We start from the raw sequence: 20478 nt of genomic DNA, 5'->3' as shown, positions 1-20478 counted from the left end.
GAAGTTTCAGCTTCAGCATCAGTCCTTCCAGTGAATATTCAGGGTTGATTTCTTTTAGGATGGACTGGTTGGGTCTCCTTGAAGTCCCAGGGACTCTCAAGAGTCTTCTCCAATACCACAGTTTAAAAGCATCGATTCTTTGATGCTCAGCTTTCTTTATGGTCCAACTCTCACATCCATACATGACTACTGGAAAAACCATAGCTTTGACTAGATGGACCTTTATCAGCAGAGTAATATCTCAGCTTTTTAATATGCTGTGTAGGTTGATCATAGCTTTTCTTTTAAGGAGCAAGCGTCTTTTGATTTCACGACTGCAGTCACCATCTATAGTGATTTTGGAGCCCAAGAAAATAAAGTCTTTCACTATTTCCACTGTTTTCCCATCTATTTGCCATGAAGTGATAGGATCGGATACCATGATCTTCGTTTTTTGCATGTTGAGTCTTAAGTCAACTTTTTCACTCTCCTCTTTCACTTTCATCAAGAGACTCTTTAGTTCTTCTTCACTTACTGCCATATCAGTGGTGTCGTCTGCATATCTGAGACTATTGATATTTTTCCTGGCAGTCTTGATTCCTGCTTGTGCTTCATCCAGCTTGACATTTCGCATGATGTACTCTGCATAGAAATGAAATAAGCAGGGTGACAATATACAGCCTTGACATACACCTTTCCCAATTTGGAACCAGTCCGTTGTTCCATGTCTGATTCTAACTGTTGCTTCTTGACCGGCATACAGATTTCTCAGGAGGCAGGTAAGGTGGTCTGGTATTCCCATCTCTTGAAGAATTTCCCACAGTTTGTTGTGATCCATACAGTCAAAGGCTTTGGTGTAGTGAATTCTCTTTGGTGAAGAGAATTTTTGGAATTCTCTTGCTTTTTCTATGAGCCAATGGATGTTGGCAATCTGATCTGTGGTTCCTCTGCCTTTTCTAAATCCAGCTTGAACATCTGGGAGTCATGGTTCAAGTACTGTTGAAGCCTAGCTTGGAGAATTTTCAACATTACTTTGCTAGCATGTAATGCAAATGAGTGCAATTGTATGGTACTTTGAACATTCTTTGGCATTGCCTTTCTTTGGGATTAGAATGAAAACTGACCTTTTCCAGTCCTGTGGCCACTGCTGAGTTTTCCATATTTGCTGGCGTATTGAGTGCAGCACTTTTACAGCATCATCTTTTAGAATTTTAAATAGCTCAGCTGGAATTCCATCACATCCACTAACTTTGTTCACAGTGATGCTTCCTAAGGCCCACTTGACTTCACATTCCAGGATGTCTGGGTCCAGGTGAGTTGTCACACCATTGTGGTTATCAGGGTCATGAAGATCTTTTTTGTATAGTTCTTCTGTGTATTTTTGCCACCTTTTATAGAATAGCTTCAGCAAAAAACACTAGAGTACCAGAAAGGATTTTTAAAAAAATATTGTGGTAATTGACACATACATACTACCATATGTAAAATAGGTAACTAATAAAAACCTACTGTGTAGCACAAGGAACTTTACTCAATACTCTGTGATGACCTATATGGGAATAAAATCTAAAGTAGAGTGGTATATGTGTGTTCATTCCTCCCTCCCCAAGTCCCTGATAACCTCTGATCTACTTTCTGTCTCTGAGTTTGGCTATTCTAGGTACCATGTATAAACGGAATCATACAAGATTTATCCTTTTGTCTGGCTTATTTCACTTAGCATAGTGTTGTCAAGATCCTTCCATTTTTGTAGCATGTACCAGAATTCATTCCTTTTTAAGGGTAAATAATATTCCCTGGTATATATGAATATAGCATATTTTGTTTAACAGTTCCTGTTCATCTGTTGAATGGACACAAGTTATGCAGTTGTCTACCTACTTGCCCAGGAACCTGGGAAACATCTGGATTCCTTCCGCTCCACCTCTTTCATCCAATCAATCAGTAGGTACTATCAGTTCACTACTTCATTTCGTCCAAATATATTATCTCCTACCAATCCTCACTGCCACGCCTGAGTTCAGAGAGTTCATCATCTCTCAGGTTATTCAAACAGCCTCTAAACAGTTTCCTCCCCTTCTGTCTTCCAGCTTCCAGAGTGATCTTTCCATCACATAACCTTCAGTGACTACTTGCACAAGGCCCTTCATAACCAGCTCCTGGTTTCCTTACCCTTTCTGCCCCATCCCATGCTGTCCCGAGCTATTAGAGATAAACACCTGGGTTCCAATTCTGGCTGCATCTCTTACTAGATGATGATGGACACTCATTTAATATCCCTAAACCTTAGTTCCTTAATCAATTGAATAAATGAATTCAATCACTCAATTTTATGTATCATGTGCTGTGCCAAACATAATAGGAGGAATGGAGATGAATTCGACAAAGTCCCTGTACTCAGAGAAATCTCATATATGTCAACAAATCATTGCACTGCAGGATAGTAAGTGCTATACTTCAGGAATATGCAAAATGCTCCATGGTTAGCATGGAATTGTCTGTCTCCAGAGATGGGTGAGGACAGAAGAGGGCATTTAGAGTGATATTGAACCTGTGCAGCAGAGCCTACTCTTGTCCTCCTGAAAGCATTTTTCTCTTCTTCCTGAGTAATACAACTCTTTCCCTGCTGGAAATACAGCCATCCAGAATAAAGACTACATTTCCCATTCTCCTTTTCAGCTAAGTATAGCCACATGACTATGTTCTGACTAATGGGATGTCATTAAACATGGTAAGAACAATTTCTGGGATGTGTCTTTAATGGGAGGGAACATGTCCTTCCTGCTGGCTGGGATGTAGACTTGAAGGCTGGAGCTGAAGCAGCTGAAACTTGGACATGAGCTTTTGTTGAAGAAGATAATGCAACAAGACAGAAGGAGGCTTGATTGGTCTATGTTTTACATGAGAGAGAAATAGAAATCAATTTTGTTTGAACTATTCATTTTCTCCTTTTTTTGGTCATTTGCAGCTGAGCCTAACCTTAACTAATACAAACTAAGACTTGAAAAAAAATGAATATGAGTTCACCAAGGGATATTTCAAACAGAAGGAACAGCAGGTGCAAAGGCTTAGGGTCCTGAAAGAGGTGGCATGCTCAGGGAATGCCAAGGGTTTGTGTGGCAGAAGAAAAGGCTGGAAGTGGGTTGGAAACAGCCACAGCAGAGTAGACTGAATAGGTAGGATTGTGGCAGGGAGACCTGCCGGAGGCTAAGAATGTGGTCCAGGTGAGAGGTGAGTGGGGCAGTGATGCAACCAGTGGTGGAAATGGAGGAGAGAAGATCAATTCAAGACACATTTACAGGGCTTCCCTGGTGGCTCAGTGGTAAAGAATCTGCCTGCCAATGCAGTAGACACGGGTTCAAACCCTGGTCTGAGAAGATCTCAAATACTGCGGAGCAGCTAAAGCTTGTGCACCCCATCAAGAGAAGCCACCACAATGAGAAGCTCATGCACCACAACTAGAGAGTAGCCCCTGCTCGCTGCAACTAGAGAAAAGCCTGCACAGCAACAAAGACCCAGCACAACCATAAGCAGATAAAAATTTCAAAAAGATACATTTAGAAGCAAAAGTCAGGGGTTTATGAATGTATGTGTTTAAGTACATGCAGTGGGCATGTCATCAGAGGAAGTCTGGGCTTTTTGGCTTCTCTTCCTCAGAGGCCCTGTGGGTAGGGTTCAGCCTTTTCCCACAGGGAGAATCCTCTTCTTGCTCCCACCCTTTGGGCCCAGTGTCCCCTGGCCCAGATGCCTCTCACTACATCTAACTCCCCCAGCTTGTTTCAGGATTATTTCATAAAGTGGGAGGTGGGTGGATCTTCAAGCCTACTGACGCTGGCTCTTCCCAGGCTGTCTGAGTAGCCCCCGGCAGAGCTGTCGAGAGTTGCTCAGCTTCAGGCTGGCAGCTAGACACTGTCCGTGTCTGTCTGGGGACACAGTGCTTCTGGGCAGCTGCGTAAGAGCAGGGCCCTCAGCAACGAACAGGCTTGTCTGTATCGGTGGGCCAGCCAGCAGGTCTGCGGGAAGGCTGGAGGTCGTGGGTTTAGTGGGAACTGCATGAGGAATTCAGGCCCACTCCTTGTAAAACTTTTCAGGAAGCATTTTTCTACTGGGGAAGCACCCAGATACTAGGGCACTTCTTAACCCCCTGCTGCTGCTGCTAAGTCGCTTCAGTCATGCCCGACTCTGTGTGACCCCATAGACGGCAGCCCACCAGGCTCCGCCGTCCCTGGGATTCTCCAGGCAAGAACACTGGAGTGGGTTGCCATTTCCTTCTCCAATGCATGAAAGTGAAAAGTGAGAGTGAAGTCGGTCAGTCCTGTCTGACTCTTCGAGACCCCATTGTCTGTAGCCTACCAGGCTCCTCCGTCCGTGGGACTTTCCAGGCAAGAGTACTGGAGTGGGGTGCCATTGCCGTCTCCTCTTAACCCCCTAGGTGCCAGAAAAGGGCAGGAGGTAAGCATGGGGAGGCAGCTGAGGTCATCCCTCTTTGAACCTCCACGTGGTATTTACTCAAAGCGATTGTTGCCAGAGGCCCAGGCCCTGGACTATAAAGCGGAATGTCTGCTCTCTGTGTCCAGAACTGAGCAGGTGAGCAGCTGGGCAGAGGGATGTGGGTCGGCTTCCTAATTGAGCAGAGCTGGGGATGGGGACTAAGAACTAAGGACCTCCTCTTGGAGCACTGTGGTAGAATTTCTTCTTCCCTCCACCCCCCAACCTCATCCCGGGAATATCTCAGTTTTCCCAAAAGTGTAATGGGGGCAGGAATAAGTGAGCAGGGGAACAGGGGGCAGAAGTGGCTGATGGAGCTGCTCCTGGGGTCTGGGGGCAGTGGATGGGAGGGAAATTTTACTAAGCAGTTTGAGCTCCACACTCCATATGATCTGATGAGATGAAAAAGGAGCATTTCATTCCATCCCAGGAAGACATCCTTTCCCTTGCAGCCATGTTCAACTAGGTCAGTCCTTTTGAGCTCTGACAGCTTGTGCTCCCTACACCCCAGGGAAGGGTTAACAGATTTTGGGGCAGGGCCCCCTGGGGCAAGTACCCTGGGAGGTGTCCCTTCTTTGCCTCTTCAATTGCATCAGGCCTGCATTCACCTTTCTTCTCAGAGAACATCATGGCAAGCATGGCTGCAGTTCTGACCTGGGCTCTGGCCCTCCTCTCAGGTGAGTCTCCAACACTGACTTCTCTGTGGAGGTGTGGGTGGACTGAGGGAGGAAACCCAGCCCCTGTTCACCCCCTCCCTCTCCACAGTGCTTTCAGCCACGGAGGCACGGAAAGGCTTCTGGGACTACTTCAGCCAGAGCAGCGGGGACAAAGGCAAGGTGGAGCAGCAGCAGAAGCTGGCACGAGAGCCCACGTGAGTGGCCAGGGCAAGGGGTGCAGGAGAAGGGAGAAGACACCAGAGGGTGGGATGGCTGCTGCTGCCCCATTCCTCAACCTCCCCATACTCCCTGGGAAGAGAGCATGCCTGCTATGTCGCTTCAGTTGTGTCCGACTCTTTGCGACCCTATGGACCATAGCCCACCAGGCTCTTCTGTCCATGGGATTCTCCAGGCAAGAATACTGGAGAGGGTTGCTGTGCCCTCCTCCAGGGGATCTTTCCCACCCAGGGATCGAACCCACGTCTTTTACATCTCCTACAGTGGCACGCTGGAGAAGGCAATGGCACCCCACTCCAGTACTCTTGTCTGGAAAATTCCATGGATGGAGGACCCTGGTGGTCTACAGTCCATGGGGTTGCTAGGAGTCGGACACGACTGAGTGACTTCATTTTCACTTTTCACTTCTGTGCATTGGAGAAGGAAATGGCAACCCACTCCAATATTCTTGCCTGGAGAATCCCAGGGACGGGGGAGCCTGGTGGGCTGCCGTCTATGGGATCGCACAGAGTTGGACACAACCGAAGCGACTTAGCTGCAGCAGCAACAGTGGCAGGCGGGTTCTTTACCACTAGCGCCACCTGGGAAGAGAACAGAGCGGTGCTAGTTCTGCCGGCTATCCTGGCCTTCCTAGGCTGTTTGGCACCCTCTGCCGGCAGCCGCCTCTGATTTCTCTGTATCTGCTGCCTTCATGTCCGTTGGAACGTGGGACCAGGGAGCAGGGGAGGGGACTCCTGGTTGCAGCTTCCAGAACGGAAGGATTATGTGAGTCCAGGTGCCTGTGTGCACAAGGAATTGAGCAGTGTTGATCTGGACATGTGTTGTCCAGATCAGTGTTGATCTGTGCCACATTTGTAATTCCTGCCTTAGGAGCGCCGTTGGCTTGGGACCACCACCCTGCATCCTTGGTTTCCCCAGAGGATCAGTGAGCGATGTCTTCGGAGCAGAGGTGAGTGGGCTAGCCGACTGATGGCTCGATTGTCTGTCCCCTCCCCCAGGAGCCTGAAAGACAGACTTGAGCCAGACCTCAGCGATATGGACAAGTTTCTGGAAAAGTTGGGCCCTCTGAACGGGCAGGGGAGGGAGCCTCTCGGGCTCCCACGCGACCGGGTGGGGATGTGGCAGCAGCTGCAGGAGGAGCTGGAGGAGGTGCGGGCGCGTCTGGAGCCCTACATGGCGGAGGTGCATGAGCGCGTGGGCTGGAACCTGGAGGGCCTGCGGCGGCAGTTGCAGCCCTACACGGTGGAGCTGATGGAGCAGGTGGCCCTGCGCGTGCACGAGCTGCAGCAGCAGTTGCGCGTGGTCGGAGAGGGCACCAAAGCCCAGCTGCTGGGGGGCGTGGACGAGGCGCGGGGCCTGCTGCGGGAGCTGCAGAACCGCGTGGCGCACCACACCGGCCGCGTCAAGGCGCTCTTCCACCCCTACGCCGAGCGCCTGGTGTCCGGCATCGGGCACCACGTCCAGGAGCTGCACCGGAGCGTGGCGCCGCACGCCATCGCCAGCCCCGAGCGCCTCAGCCGCTGCGTGCAGATGCTCTCGCGCAAGCTCACGCTCAAGGCCAAGGCCTTGCACGAGCGCATCCAGCAGAACCTAGACCAGCTGCGCGAGGAGCTCAGCGCCTTTGCTGGCGCCCGCGCCGACGATGCGGAGGAAGCAGCTCAACCGGATCCCCAGGTGCTGTCCCAGGAGGTGCGCCAACGACTCCAGGCTTTCCGCCATGACACCTTCCGGCAGATTGCCGCCTTCACTCACGCCATTGACCGAGAGACCGAGCAGGTCCAGCAGCAGCTGGCACCGCCCCCGCCAGGCCACAGTGCCTTTGCCCCGGAGTTCCTCCAAGCCGACAGAGGCAAGGCCCGGGGCGAGCTGCAGGCCCGCCTCGACGATCTGTGGGAAGACATCAACTACAGCCTTCGCGACCATAGTCCGGGCCATCGGGGAGAGCCCTGAGGGTCTACTTGTCCACGCGCACTCTGGAGAGCCCGCGATCTGAGCCTCTAACAAGATGCTATGTGCGTGTCAGAGGCCAGTCGGGCAGAGAGTGGAGGGTCCTACACAGGATAGCTGAGGCCACCCAAAGGGCTGTCATCCTAGGCTTTGGGGTCTCCTGCAATTCCCCCATCCAGATGCATTACATTCACCAGGCTTTGCAAACCCGGCTTCCCGTGCTCATTTGGGAATCCTCCTGAGTTGCTCCATTCTGGGGTCGCGAGAGAGGGCAGAAAAGAGACATTCTATGTAGGAGCTCATGACCTGCAAGCCTGTTGCCATGGTGCTGGAGGCCTGTGTCTCTTTATCCCAGGATCTGGCTCTGATCACTTCTGGCCACCTGGTGGCCACTACTACCGCTGGTCCACAGACAGGAGCTCTTTTCTCCCCAGGGCTGTCATGACAGCTTCTGCTGGAAGAAGAGAAGGGAGAAAGAGAAAATGATGAGGGGAACCTGTGATGGGGTGTGTGTGTGTGTATGTGCATGTGTGTGTGTGTGTGTGTGTGTGTGTGTGTGTATGTATCTGTTGGCTGATGCTGGTGGGGCCAAATGGTGTGGGTTGTGATGGGAGGGAGCTGAGCATGGATTTCCTGACATAACACTACATTTAAACAGTCCACTGAGCCCTCCAAACTGTGGGGGCTTATTAAACTCTCTGGGAAGCCTACTGTGTGCCCTCCCCATCTCTGGCCCCTCCCTCTTGACTCCCAGATGGAAGTCCAGACTTCTGACACAAGTGAAATAGATGCTTATTATGATGGAAGCTCATTTGCCTGGTGTGACTCTCATTTGGACTATGTCTGAAAGCAGTGGCCTCACCATTATCACCAAGGCACCTCGTCACCCTCTCCAGTCCCTCGCTACTCTTTCTCATTGACCCCCTCCCAGTTCAGTTTTGGAGGGCTGCTGCTCTGCCTGGGCTGACAGCTGTTTGTGCCTGGGCTAGAGACCCTTTGGGCTTCCCAGGTGATGCTAGTGGTAAAGAACCTGCCTGTCAATGGAGAAGACTGTGAGAGATGTAGGTTCGATCCCTGTGTCAGGAAGATCCCCTGGAGAAGGAAACGGCAACCCGCTTCAGTATTCTTGCCTGGGAAATCCCATGGACAGAGGAGCTTGGCGGGCTACAGTCCTTGGGGTCACAGAGAGTTGGATGCAACTGAGCACACTGGAGACCCTTCCTTTGCACCTGCATGGCTCACCCATCTGCTTATCGCAGGACAGTGTGCATTAGATACAGGCTCCTGAGGTGGCTGGTCTTTGTTGTCCCTGCTGTTCCAGATTTTGAATGGACTCTTTTTTGACAATGTCTCTTTTTATGACTGACAATCTTCTCAACTGACAACCCTCAAAATCTTACATCCCCTCACCTCCACCATTCCCTATGTACAGATTCACCACTTAGGAGCAACCCAACTCCTTATAGCTCGCTGGGAAATCGAGGGAGGGTGAAGTGGAAGGAAGAGGAGAGGGTGAGCACACCCAGTCCTGTACCCTTGGGACATCCTGGGCAGCATTTTTCCAGCTCAGCCTGCCTGGCACAGGGTTCTCACCACCACACTCCCTCACAGCATGAATCCCACCTCAGTCTGGCTTCATGAGCCTGCAGACTGGACCTCTCCCATGACACTCTCGATTTAGCAACTGAACTGGGGGAAACGTGCCTAGGGAAAGTTTAACCCTCCAAAGAGGTGTTCTTGGTGGCGGCTGTTAGGAAACCAGGAGGGGTGAGTCAGCTGAGGTCCAATGTGGTGGGGATGACCGGCAGGAGTAAAGGTGAAGGCTGTGTATTTGCGGCTGGAATTTGGGCAGGGGTTTACCTGGACAGAAACAGGAAGTGAGAAGAACAGATAGGGAGAGAGTGATCAAGGGACTAAGGGAGGGTGATCTAGAGCTGATGCAGCATGTGGCCCAAAGGTGGATCCAAGCAAATCCAGGTCAGAGTGCACCTCCTCGGGGATACCTATGGATGGCCAGGCCCCTTGTGGTCAAGGCTCTTGTAGTTAGACTTGTGGACCAACAGTTAGAACCCTGTGCGACGGAGCTATTGCAAAGGATCAATAAAACTGCCCTGGGTCTGAGAGGACGCTCTGGAGGCAGTGACGCCAGAAATGAAATGGAAACAAAGCCTGGACCCAGTTGACTTCTCAAGGCAGGACTCGATAATCCGGCAACTGGTAAACCAGGCCGGATAGGTCTCCGAGAGGCGTCCGCGGCCTCTTTAAGAAGGGGCGGGGCGGGAGGGTGTGGGCGTAGCTGTCGGAAGTGCCGGAGGAAGGGGTGGGGCCAAGAGAGGGAGGCAAAAGCCGGAAGTTGAGGCCTGATCTTCGCGTGGTGATGTCGGCCGGTGGGGCTGTGGAGCCTGGGCTCCCGGCGGCGGCTGCCGCTCCCTCGCCCGCCCCGGCTCGGGATCCCGGGCCGGGGCACTTGTTCCGGCCTATCAGTGCTGAGGACGAGGAGCAGCAGCCCACTGAGATCGAGTCGCTGTGCATGAACTGCTACCGCAATGTGAGGCGAGAGAGCGGCCGCGGGCGGCTGGAGGGTTAGGCAGAGTCGGGGAGGAGCGGGGGTCGGCGATCCTGGCAGGCTGGCCCAACTGGGGACCTGGAGGCGAGGCACTCTTGGGGCTCAGTAGATGGGGGGTTGGGAGTTTCATTGGTACTCTCCTTAACTGTTTTCTGCTTCCACAGGGCATGACGCGCCTCCTGCTCACCAAGATCCCCTTCTTCAGAGAAATAATCGTGAGCTCCTTTTCCTGCGAGCACTGTGGCTGGAACAACACGGAGATCCAGTCGGCGGGCAGGATCCAGGACCAGGGAGTGCGCTACACTTTGACTGTCAGGGCTCAGGAGGTGAGAGGGGCCCAGGGCAGTTACCCTGGTGTCCTAGAGAAAGCTTGGGGACTGGAGTCGGAGCTTCCGTCCAGGTGGTCGGACCTCAAATAAATCCACTTAAGGGTCCAAGCCTCAGTTTCCTCCTTTGTAAAATGGCGTTGGTGTCATCATCTGCTCAGGTGCGGCAAGACTTGTGAACCTGCTTTGTAAGGTATCAAATGAAGCAGTAGTATCAGAAGGTATCAAATGAGCAGTAGTTATGAATAGTACTCTAGCCATTTGGGTGGCTGGTTCACATCAAGGTGCTATTCCGCAGGAGCAGTCTGGACTGCCCCCAGTGGGGAGAGGAAAGAAAACAGCTGGGCTGGGGTCTCCAGTATTGTTGACTTCTGTGGACTGAAAGTTTTTCGTTCTGCCCAGGACATGGATAGAGAAGTAGTGAAGACTGACTCTGCCACCACTAGGATCCCAGAGCTGGATTTTGAAATTCCTGCCTTCAGCCAGAAAGGAGGTATATTTAAGATCAGAGTGTTTGCGCTGTTCATGCCTGGCCTGAATCTTACTGTCTTGCAGAACTCTTGGTGCCAGGTGTAGTGGCTTATGTATGGATTTGGCCACATCCTTGTGATCTTCATTGGTTTAACCTAAGCAGAGCGCTTAGATAAAGTAGCTTAAGGTAGTGATAGTAGCACTGTGACGTACTTATTACAGAATTGTCTGTAATAATCACTCTTAACTAGAGGTGAATGGAACTTTGTTCCCTGCCTCCTTGATGTTATAGGTGAAGTCAAGGCCCAGACGGTTCAATGAACTGCCCAGGGTCATACAGGCACTTGATGGCAAAGCGAAGCCTGACCTGTCTTTTGTTCTTACTCACCAGCTCTGACTACTGTTGAAGGATTGATCAGCCGTGCTATCTCTGGCCTGGAGCAGGATCAGCCCACTCGAAGGGTGAGCTGGGGTTTTCTCATTGCAGCAGCTCAGGGAATAATTTCTTCTGTACACTTGTTCACCTTCCCATGTGGCTGAACTGTCTCTGACTGAATGTTGGAGAACGTGGAGGGGAAACGAATGGTGATGCTCTAGCTGCCTGGATGTTACATATGTTGTACCACTGTCCTTTCCACTTCATCTCCTCCACTGTACATTGAGGCCTTATCAGACAGACACTGTACTGTTACTTCTGAAGAGCCTTTCCTAACACCCTTGGTTTTATCTGTGCTTCCTGAGTGTTCCATTGTGTCATATATTTATTATGACATATATACATATATATGTGAAATAATAAAATTAAAAATTTAGTCATCTGTCTTCTTAAGTGGACAGATAAGTCTCTGCTTTTCTTAAATAAAGCCCCATGAAAGGGTTCTCGTTTATTTACTGTTGTCTGTTGCCTGGCACAAATGTCTGGACTAAATAGCTGAATGAGTGAAAAAAGGAGACTTGTCTGGCACCATCCATAAACTTCAAACTTATTTGTTACATTTATTTATTTATTTTTAAAAATTAATTAATTTTTGGCTGCACTGGGTTTTCAGTGCTGCACGTGGACTTTGTCTGGTTGTGGTCCACAGGCTTCTCATTGCAATGATTTCTCTTGTTGGGGCGCACAGGCTTTAATTGCATGAGCTCAGTTGCTCCACAGCATGTGGAATCTTCCCGGGCCAGAGAGCGAACCCATGCCCTGTGCATTGGCAGGCGGATTCCTATCCTCTGTACCCCTAGGGAAGTCCTTATTTGCTACTTCTTATTGTGAAGCCTGAGTGTGTTCTCAGTTACACTAAGATGGGTCATGACTTCCTGTTGGAAGTAATGGGGGCATAAGGTCTGTCACCAGGGCTGATCTACTCTCTGTTCCTGTCAGGCGAACGAAGAAGCCGTGGCTGAAAGAATTGATGAATTCATTGCCAAACTGAAAGAGCTAAAGCAAGTGGCCTCTCCTTTCACATTAGTGAGTATTGAGGGACTCCAGGTGCCCTAAACTTAGGGGAGGAGAGCCCAATAAGACTGTCTGAGATTTTCCCGTGTTGCCTCAGTGTTAGATGGAGGATTGTATGTGATTTCTTTTTGTAACTGCTCTCTCTTTACCCATGTTAGATCATTGATGATCCCTCAGGAAACAGCTTTGTGGAAAACCCACATGCTCCCCGGAAAGATGATGCCCTGGTGATCACACACTATAATCGGACTCTGCAGCAGGAGGAAATGCTGGGGCTCCAGGTGAGTGCATTGAAGAAGCGAAGAATGCTCTGGAATTACCTTGCACTCTGGATTACTTGGTGTCAGCTCTGTTCTTCCCTTGACTAGGGCTTTGCTCTCTGACTTCCTTGTTAAACCCACAAGGTGGCAGGTGACATAAGCAAGCCAGAGCATTTTCTCTCACCTCCAGGGGAGGCTAAGGTCTGTGTGCCAACATTTGATTTGCGTCTCTTCTACTTTAGGCAGAGGCACCAGAAGAGAAGCCAGAAGAGGAAGATATCAGAAACGAAGTGAGTCACATTGGCTCTTGTGGAGGAAGGAGTGGTGGGCTGAGACTGACACCGTTCAGTCTCTTCCTGACCAACAGCACGGGTGGCCAACAGCGTACCAGTAGAATGTCTTTAGCCTGAGCAGGGTTTGCCCGCCTGGGAGGGCTCACCCTACATCCCCATGTTGTGTTCCAGGTGCTCCAGTTCAACACTAATTGCCCAGAATGCAATGCTCCAGCCCAGACTAACATGAAGCTAGTTCGTATCTTTCATCGGGCCGTTGGGTTGCTCTTCATCTGACTCAGGCATGAACATTCTGTTCAGTCTGGAAAATATTTCCTTCAAAGAAAGCATATGCTTTATTCTGAGTGATGAGGAGGATGTTGCCTCCGATGAGACTGTGCACTTTGGCTTTTGGGTTCAAAGAGAGAATTAGGCCATGGTCTGTAGGCTCTTGTGTGTGGTCTGAGCCATGCTGTCAAACACTGATGAGTGGGGATCACTGTGGGTGGTGACCTTGCCCTCTTCTGGGGGCTTGTCTGATTTAGGCATGTGATCTGTTTCCTGCAGTCCTGGGACCAGCATCTGTGTGTGTGTGAGATTTGGGTTTGTTCTTTCCCAGAGGGTGGTCTTGCTCTCCTGGAAGCAGATTTCCTTAATTCCCTCTTCCAGAAATCCCTCACTTTAAGGAGGTTATCATCATGGCTACCAACTGTGAGAACTGCGGCCATCGGACCAATGAGGTGGGTGGGCTTCGTCATTTGGGAAGAAGCTTAACTTGAGGGTAACCCTTATCTAGCTTTCTTCCTTTCTCAAGCTGCTTAGGGTGAGGACCTCTTGAAGCAACTGGAAATTAGCTTAGAGGAGAAAAGTTAGAAATAGCATAACTTGTTGAAGACATTCAAAGTTAGTTATATGGAAGAGAGAGACCCATTTTTTGACTCACCTCTCAGAGGGGTGAAAGTACAGGGAGGCAGATTTTGGCTTAATAATAAAAAGCTTTCTGGGTCTGTCTGAAAATAGAGTGGTCTGCCTTGGAGGGTTGTAAATTCTTTTCCTGGGTGTATTCAAGCATAAATTTTAAATTCTTAAACCAGAAAAACTATAAAGGGAATCTACCCATTAGATGCAACTAAAAGTCCCTTTCAACCTCGAGTCATTTTTTTCAAGGTGAATTCAGTTTCTTGGCGGTCTGGGGTATGTTTTGGCAGGCTGCTGGTGCTAGGCACTCTGCTCCTGGCCTGCTCGCCCTGGTTTCGGCATGGATGACTGCGGCCATTGTGGGTATAGAAGGCACTGTCCTTGGTAGCCAGTAGTGGGCCTGAGTGGAGGTCTAAGCCTTTATCCCCTCCCCCTCCCCAGACTCCCTGGACTAGGTGAGGATGGCGTCTCCTCTGCTGCTGCTGCTGACCCTGTTCCCATCTGTGCAGGTGAAATCTGGAGGAGCTGTGGAGCCCTTGGGCACCAGGATCACCTTCCACATCACTGATCCCTCAGATATGACCAGAGATCTGCTCAAGGTGACAGCCCGCGTGGGGAAGTGACTCTCTTTCACACATGGCTCTGTGTCAAGGGGAAATCTGTCTTCTCACAATCATAGGAGAAGTCCTGGGGTTGTGAGGTACCTCCTTACTCCCTTGGGTTTGAAGATCCCTGAGTAGAGTTAATCGATGGTCGGAACTGCAGATTCAGAAGGTGACCCAGAAGCGCTTTCTGATGACTTGGCAGCCTTTTGCCTCTAGTGTCTGTAAGGGCCCTTGTTTCTGGACTCTTAATGACAGGATGCCTGCCAGCTTGGAGCCATGACTCAGAATGTCCCCTTTTAAAGTTGGCTTCAGGAGTGAGTCTGGGTTTAATTGGAGATTCAGAGAAAACTGGGACAGCTGACTTTGTCCCCAAACTGTTACTGGTAGTATTAATTTGGCAGGAGGACTCTGGTTAGCTTTCTCTAGGGGCTTCTGATTTAAAGCCTAATTTGATCTCTCACCTTGCAGTCTGAGACATGCAGTGTGGAAATCCCAGAGCTGGAATTTGAACTGGGAATGGCTGTCCTTGGGGGCAAGTTCACCACACTGGAGGGGATGCTGAAAGACATCCGGGAACTGGTGAGTCCCCTGAGGATAGTGCATGCAGCTTCCACAGTGTGGCTGAGGGGGAACGGGCTCAAAGGCCTCAAAGGTCCTGGGTTTTGGAGCTGATAACCAAGGTTTCTTTATTTTTAAACTGATTTGAGTTAAACATTATTTTGGATTATGACATTAAGTTTATGGAAAGTTCAGAGTGGAAAATCTCAGTCCTGACTCTGGGCTGATATAGATATTTTTTGGTTTTGAATAAGTCATTTATTTCACTGTAAGATGGGGGGACGAGGGTCCTTTTAGTACCTGAAACTCTTGAACATACATGTATATGTATGTGTTGACTTAACCCATATATTTGTTTCTTAGTGAATCATTTCACTTGATTCTCAGTTGTTAGGTATTTTGTCTTTGTAATTGAACTTTGTGCTTCTTCAAACAAGGACTAGAGTTCATATTTAAGAACCTTTCTATAGCTTTTGTTTCATGTTGCCCATTATCACTTTGGCAGATTAATCCACAGTCTTAGGAGTGGCTGCCTAGGTCAGAAGGTGGTGTAGAATAAATGGACACCAAACCTCCCCGATGGGCATCCCTGGTCTCCACCCCTCCCCCCTGGCCCCCCGCCTCCATCAGGTTTATGGTTAAACCTAACAAACAGTGAGCCAGCATTCTAGCAATCTGGATGCCATTTATTGCAGGTAACCAAGAACCCTTTCACACTGGGTGACAGCTCCAGTCCTGGCCAGACGGAGAAACTGCAGGAGTTTAGTCAGAAGTTGGACCAGGTGAGAGGATCTGGTTGGTCAGTGTTTACGGTCCTGGGGTGCCAGTGAACAAACAGGAGGCTATATACCCCTTCTTGCCACATAAAAACATCTAACATGTTGGGAATTCTGTTTCCAATATCCCATGCCATCTTCTTTCTTGGTTTTCTCCCTTTTTTGTTAGAGCATCTTTTCCAGTAGCATCATGAGAAAGTGCATGGGAAGTAGAATTCCTAGGACTTTGCATGTCTGAGACTTTCTTTATTCTACTCTTGTACTAGCTGAATGGCTGGGGATAGAATTCTGGGTGGAAATAATTTTTTATCAGAATTTCTAAAGTCTTCCAATTTCCTGCTAATGTCTTTCAGTTTATCAGTTTGGCTGTTGAGAGGCTGGAAGGCATTCTGCTTCCTGATCTTTTGTTTGTGACCTATCTTAATGATACCTTTCTGTCTCCTGTGATGTGAAATTTCAGAATGTGCTTTGGTGTGGGTCAGTTTTCAACCACTGTTGCTAAGCACTTGGTGGGTTCTTTAAATCTGGAAAGTCATGTGGCTCAGTTCTAGGGAGCTTCTAAAAAATGCTCTATTGCTTCTTCTCTGTTCTCTCTTTCTGAAATCTCTATGTTTTGGATGTTAGACTGACTTGTCTGGTTGTCTGTAATTTTTTTTTTTGGTCCTATTTTTGTTTCTTTGTGTTTGCTCTACTGTCGGAGAATAATTTTCCAGCCCTTTAATTGAGTTTTTCATTTCCACTGACATTTTCCAAGTGGCTTTTTTTGGTCTTTCAATACTTCTGCCTGCTTTTTTTTTTTTTTTTAATAGCATCCTGTTGTATTAAGGATGTAGTATTTTTTTCTCTTTGAGAATGTTAATATTTTTTTTCTTATGTTTAATTTTCCTTGCATAGGTTCCATTTCCTCCTAAGGGTTTTTTTTTCCCCCCATTTGATTTCTATCTTTCAGTGTTAGGGGCTTTGCTCAGATGTCTGGTAATCATTGGTTTCTATTTAAAAGTAGATGACTAAACCACCTGAGTGGGGTGAGTCTTATTGACATTGGGTCATTGGAGGGGGATTCAGCTTAGCCACTTTGTAGAGGTGACTCCAGTGCTTGAGTTGTTAAGTGTTTCCTCTTGGGCTGGTCAGATTCCCAGCAGTGTGTGTTCCATTTCCTGGCCGGAGGGTCAAGGCTTGGCTGGCAGTGTTCTGAGAGCCCAGTGTGGGAACAGGACTGGGGGTGGGTATGTTTCCAATAAGGCTACATTCACTTAACTTCCTGTTGTTGATTGCTTCAGCTGTACCCTCCACTGGGTCAGTGTCCCCCAGGCCATAGTGCTCTGCGCTCACTTCTCCACAGCATCCTCTATCTGCTCTTGGGATGGAGGAAGGACAATTGTTGATCTGTTTAGGGTGAGAGAGGAAATAGGGATGCTTCTTAAATAACTATCAAAGATTCTTATTTTAGATCCTCTCCACTCCACCTCTAGAGGTACCTTCATTTCACTAGTTCTTAAAACTTTGGGTGATTCTGCAGTGTAAATTAGGTTGCTTGTAAATTAGGCTGGCAGACACAGCTCTTTCCTGCAAGGAGCTATGTAAGATTTACATGATCATGCTGAATTCTGTCTCCTTTAGATCCTCGAGGGTATTTTGAAGGCTCATTTTATTATGGATGATCCAGCAGGAAACAGCTACTTGCAGGTACAGTAGACCTTCCCTGGTATTTCATAGAGATGTCTTTCCTGACCTTCCTTAAACACATATTACTTCTCCAGAAACTGAGACACTCAATTCTAAATGAACTGCTTTTTATCAGGGAAACTTTTAGCAGAAATTGGAACATGAGGAGGGGGGAGAGGTGGAAGGGACTGTGTGTCAAGAGGGAAAAAAGGAGGCTCCCAGGTTCCTCCTTCCTCCGGTCTAGCTGGAGTCCCAGCTCTCAGTACAACACGGAGTTTTCATTTTGCAAATCTGGCTGCAGAGTGAGTAGACATGGTGCCTTGTCCAGAGGCCAGGATGGGAAACTTTAAGCTGACAAGGGAGATACTCTGGTGATTGATAGTAACTTTAACATTTATTGGGTAGTTATTATGGATCAGGCAAAACTTTTCTAAGATTGCTCCACAGTTAAGAGTATGCTACCTTCTTTGTAAGAAGGTGCAGATAGAAAGTTTTCCTCCCTGCAGTCCCACTCCCAGCCCATGTGAGCTCTGTTGCTGCCCACGAGCTGAGCCTAGCTGTTGGGTGTTGAAGGCCCTTCAAAACAATGAAGGGAATTCCCTGGTGGTCCAGTGGTTAGCACTCTGTGCTTCCATTGCAGGGGGCATGGATTCAGTCCCTAGTTAGGGAACTAAGATCCTGCATGCTGCTTGGCAAAAAAAAGAATAAAAACTCATTAAGGTCTTGATAAAGTGGAAATTCAGAAGTTGCCAGGGGGAGGGGGATGGTAGGATGGCAGAGGCACTGATGATCTGTCCTTGGCCTTGCAGAATGTGTATGCACCTGAAGATGATCCTGAGATGAAGGTAGAGCATTATAAGCGCACATTTGACCAAAACGAGGAGCTGGGGCTCAACGACATGAAGACAGAGGGCTATGAGACAGGGCTGCCTGCCCAGCGGTAGCAGTGGCGGTTCCCGGCCAGCCTCCAGCGCTACTCAGACGACGGGGTTATTTATTGCTTTTGGAAAAGGCTGAAGTTGCCCCCCTACCAGGCCTTGCCCGTGCAGGGAGGACACCTGGTCTAAGTCGGAGATCTGGGCACACTTTCTGAACAGTTTGTGATGGAAATACAAACCTCTTGGGTTACTTGACCTTACTTGGAAGGATTTGAATTGGCATGGAAACCCAGAAATGAACCATCAGGCATGTCATTGTCACTTTTTCCCTTTCAAGTCTACCCTCCCTCCACACAGTGCTCTCTCATATAGGGCTGGAACTCTGAAGAGTTGGGAGAAGGTGGAAGACATCTACATCTGGAGTTTGGGAGTTGGGTTGGGTATATAAAACACTGACTTTCAACAGAAAGAGTCTTCTGAGGGGAGGGCGTCTAGGACAGGTGAAGAAGTTCTCATTAAAATGGTGGCACTGGTCTCTGAATTCACTCTGTCCTTGTTTGATATGCTGGTAGAATTCATCTCCTGAAGAAAATTTATTCTAGTGGAGCAACTGAAACTTGGGGAGTGGAGCTGGCATTTCATTCACTCCTTCAGTAGATGTTCGAATGCTTGCTTTGTGCAGGTACATCATAGAACTGAAGAAAATAAAGCTCTGCTTTCATGGAGCTTCAAGTGTAGTGGGGAGAGTTGACAGAGTGGGTGGGGGTTGTCAAAGCCAACAACAACATTGTCAGATGATTCACCATGTTATGGAGGAATGTCAAGCAGGGAAGGGGTCTGGGTAGTGCCAGGGAAGGCGGGGCATTTGCCTTACTAGATGGAACTGCAGAGAAAGGGCCAACCGGGGATTGAATCCATGCCCCTCTGGCCATGCCACTGGTTGTGAATTAATTTGATCCTTGAGCCCTGTGAGGTAGGCTTAAGACCTGAGCTTGGCCTTGTCAGGCTAAGATTTGGTAGTCAGTAGAATGGTTGGAGGTGGAACTGAAGACAGAAATGGGCAGGAGGTGATGGGGTTGAGAGGACTCTACTGGTAACATTCCTGGAGCAGAACTGTGAGACTTTCCCCATGCCTACTGACACCAGGGAGGACGCTGGGCTGTGGAGTTCAGCTTGAGATACGTTAAAGTGGACTAGATGCCAAGGCGGTGTTGTGAATGAACCCAAGGGGCCTTCCAGCTAGTGAGGCCCTATCAATCCAGTGCCCCTTCTCACAGGCCCTAAGAGACTCAGCCTTCTTGTCTTCCTGGGCCTGTGCTGTGCCCACTCAGTATTACAGTGGTTTAAAGTTCAGGCCTCAGGGCGTAATCTCAAACCTGTTCTATCAGGTATATTTTTTGAACCTGTGTCCCAAGATATGTGTTTTTATTTATTAGGTATAATAATGCCTCATTGACTAATATATATCCCTTAAAACAGTGACCAAAAAATTGACCATATGGTGAGATAAGTAAAATATACAAACTAACTTATTTTTCAAAAAATTTGGATTACCTCTTGCACCCCACTTTTTTAGTCTCTGATCCCAAGGGTCATATGTTCTAGCTATGTGAAGTTGGGCAACTTAATCTCTTCACGCTTCAGTGTTCTCATCTGTAACGTAAAGGTAATAAAACCACGTGAGAAATGTGAGGGTTAAATAAGATAATTCAAGTACAGCTCTTAAAACCTCAAGAAGAAAAATCTTCCCAAACTTGAGTGTTAGAATTCATTCTCTCTAGCTTCTCTCTTTTGCCATGCTGAAAACATCAATAGATCCAGGTTCTTTTCATTGGGAAGAGTTTGCACAAAATCTGGGGACAACTGGTATCAAATGTGGGTAAGTTACATAGGTTAGAAACGACCATATTTTTCATCATAATTATACTGGGTTTGGAATCCTGAATTACTCTCTTGAAAGCCCCTTAAAGCAGATTGCTCTCCTCCTAAACATATTAAAAATTACTTAAACACAATGTGCCAGTTGTCCGAAGCACTTTGCACAGTAATATTATCTTAGTCCACCTAATCATTGAGTTCCATGTCATTATTATCCCCATTTTGTTAAGTAACTTGCCCCGGGCCTCTCACATTTAGCAAGTTACCGAGCCAGAACTCAAACGTAGATGGACTGCAACTCCAGAGCACATGACTCTGGTGCTTCTGAAGCTGCTGGGGGAAGTCTTGTTGGAGTCACGGATGTAGCCTCGCGACCACAACAGCGCTTGCTGCACAGTTCTTTGAGCAGATGGAAGGACGAAGAGAAGAAACACAATTGCCGGGTCAGAGGGGATGTAGAGTGGGCCCCGTAAGTGTGCGTGTTCCTGTTCTTCGGCCCTCCAAGATTCCGAGACCCGCACCTGTCCGCCCAACACTTCCAAACGTAC

At 48.6% G+C, this 20478-nt stretch overlaps 2 protein-coding genes across 2 annotated transcripts; both read left to right on the top strand.

Moving 5' to 3' along the window:
* The first annotated feature begins 5076 nt into the window (after window positions 1–5076).
* On the top strand, window positions 5077–7310 carry APOA5 (apolipoprotein A5). The gene is made up of 3 exons (XM_061128581.1): window positions 5077–5144; window positions 5233–5338; window positions 6359–7310. The coding sequence occupies exons 1-3, from the start codon at window positions 5096–5098 to the stop codon at window positions 7308–7310; spliced, it is 1107 nt and encodes a 368-aa protein (XP_060984564.1). The 5' UTR covers window positions 5077–5095.
* Window positions 7311–9654: 2344 nt separating this feature from the next.
* ZPR1 (ZPR1 zinc finger) lies at window positions 9655–18593 on the top strand. Its single transcript, XM_061145063.1, has 14 exons — window positions 9655–9855; window positions 10038–10199; window positions 10602–10692; window positions 11062–11132; window positions 12046–12132; window positions 12279–12401; window positions 12623–12670; window positions 12845–12911; window positions 13322–13392; window positions 14080–14169; window positions 14644–14754; window positions 15429–15515; window positions 17130–17195; window positions 17984–18593. The coding sequence occupies exons 1-14, from the start codon at window positions 9685–9687 to the stop codon at window positions 18116–18118; spliced, it is 1380 nt and encodes a 459-aa protein (XP_061001046.1). The 5' UTR covers window positions 9655–9684; the 3' UTR covers window positions 18119–18593.
* The last annotated feature ends 1885 nt before the right edge of the window (window positions 18594–20478 follow it).

The sequence above is a fragment of the Dama dama genome, chromosome 1 (genome assembly GCF_033118175.1).
Source record: "Dama dama isolate Ldn47 chromosome 1, ASM3311817v1, whole genome shotgun sequence".
NCBI lineage: Eukaryota > Metazoa > Chordata > Mammalia > Artiodactyla > Cervidae > Dama > Dama dama.
The sequence above is the reverse complement of the archived record's forward strand: the minus strand, read 5'-3'. Positions and strand labels throughout refer to the sequence as shown.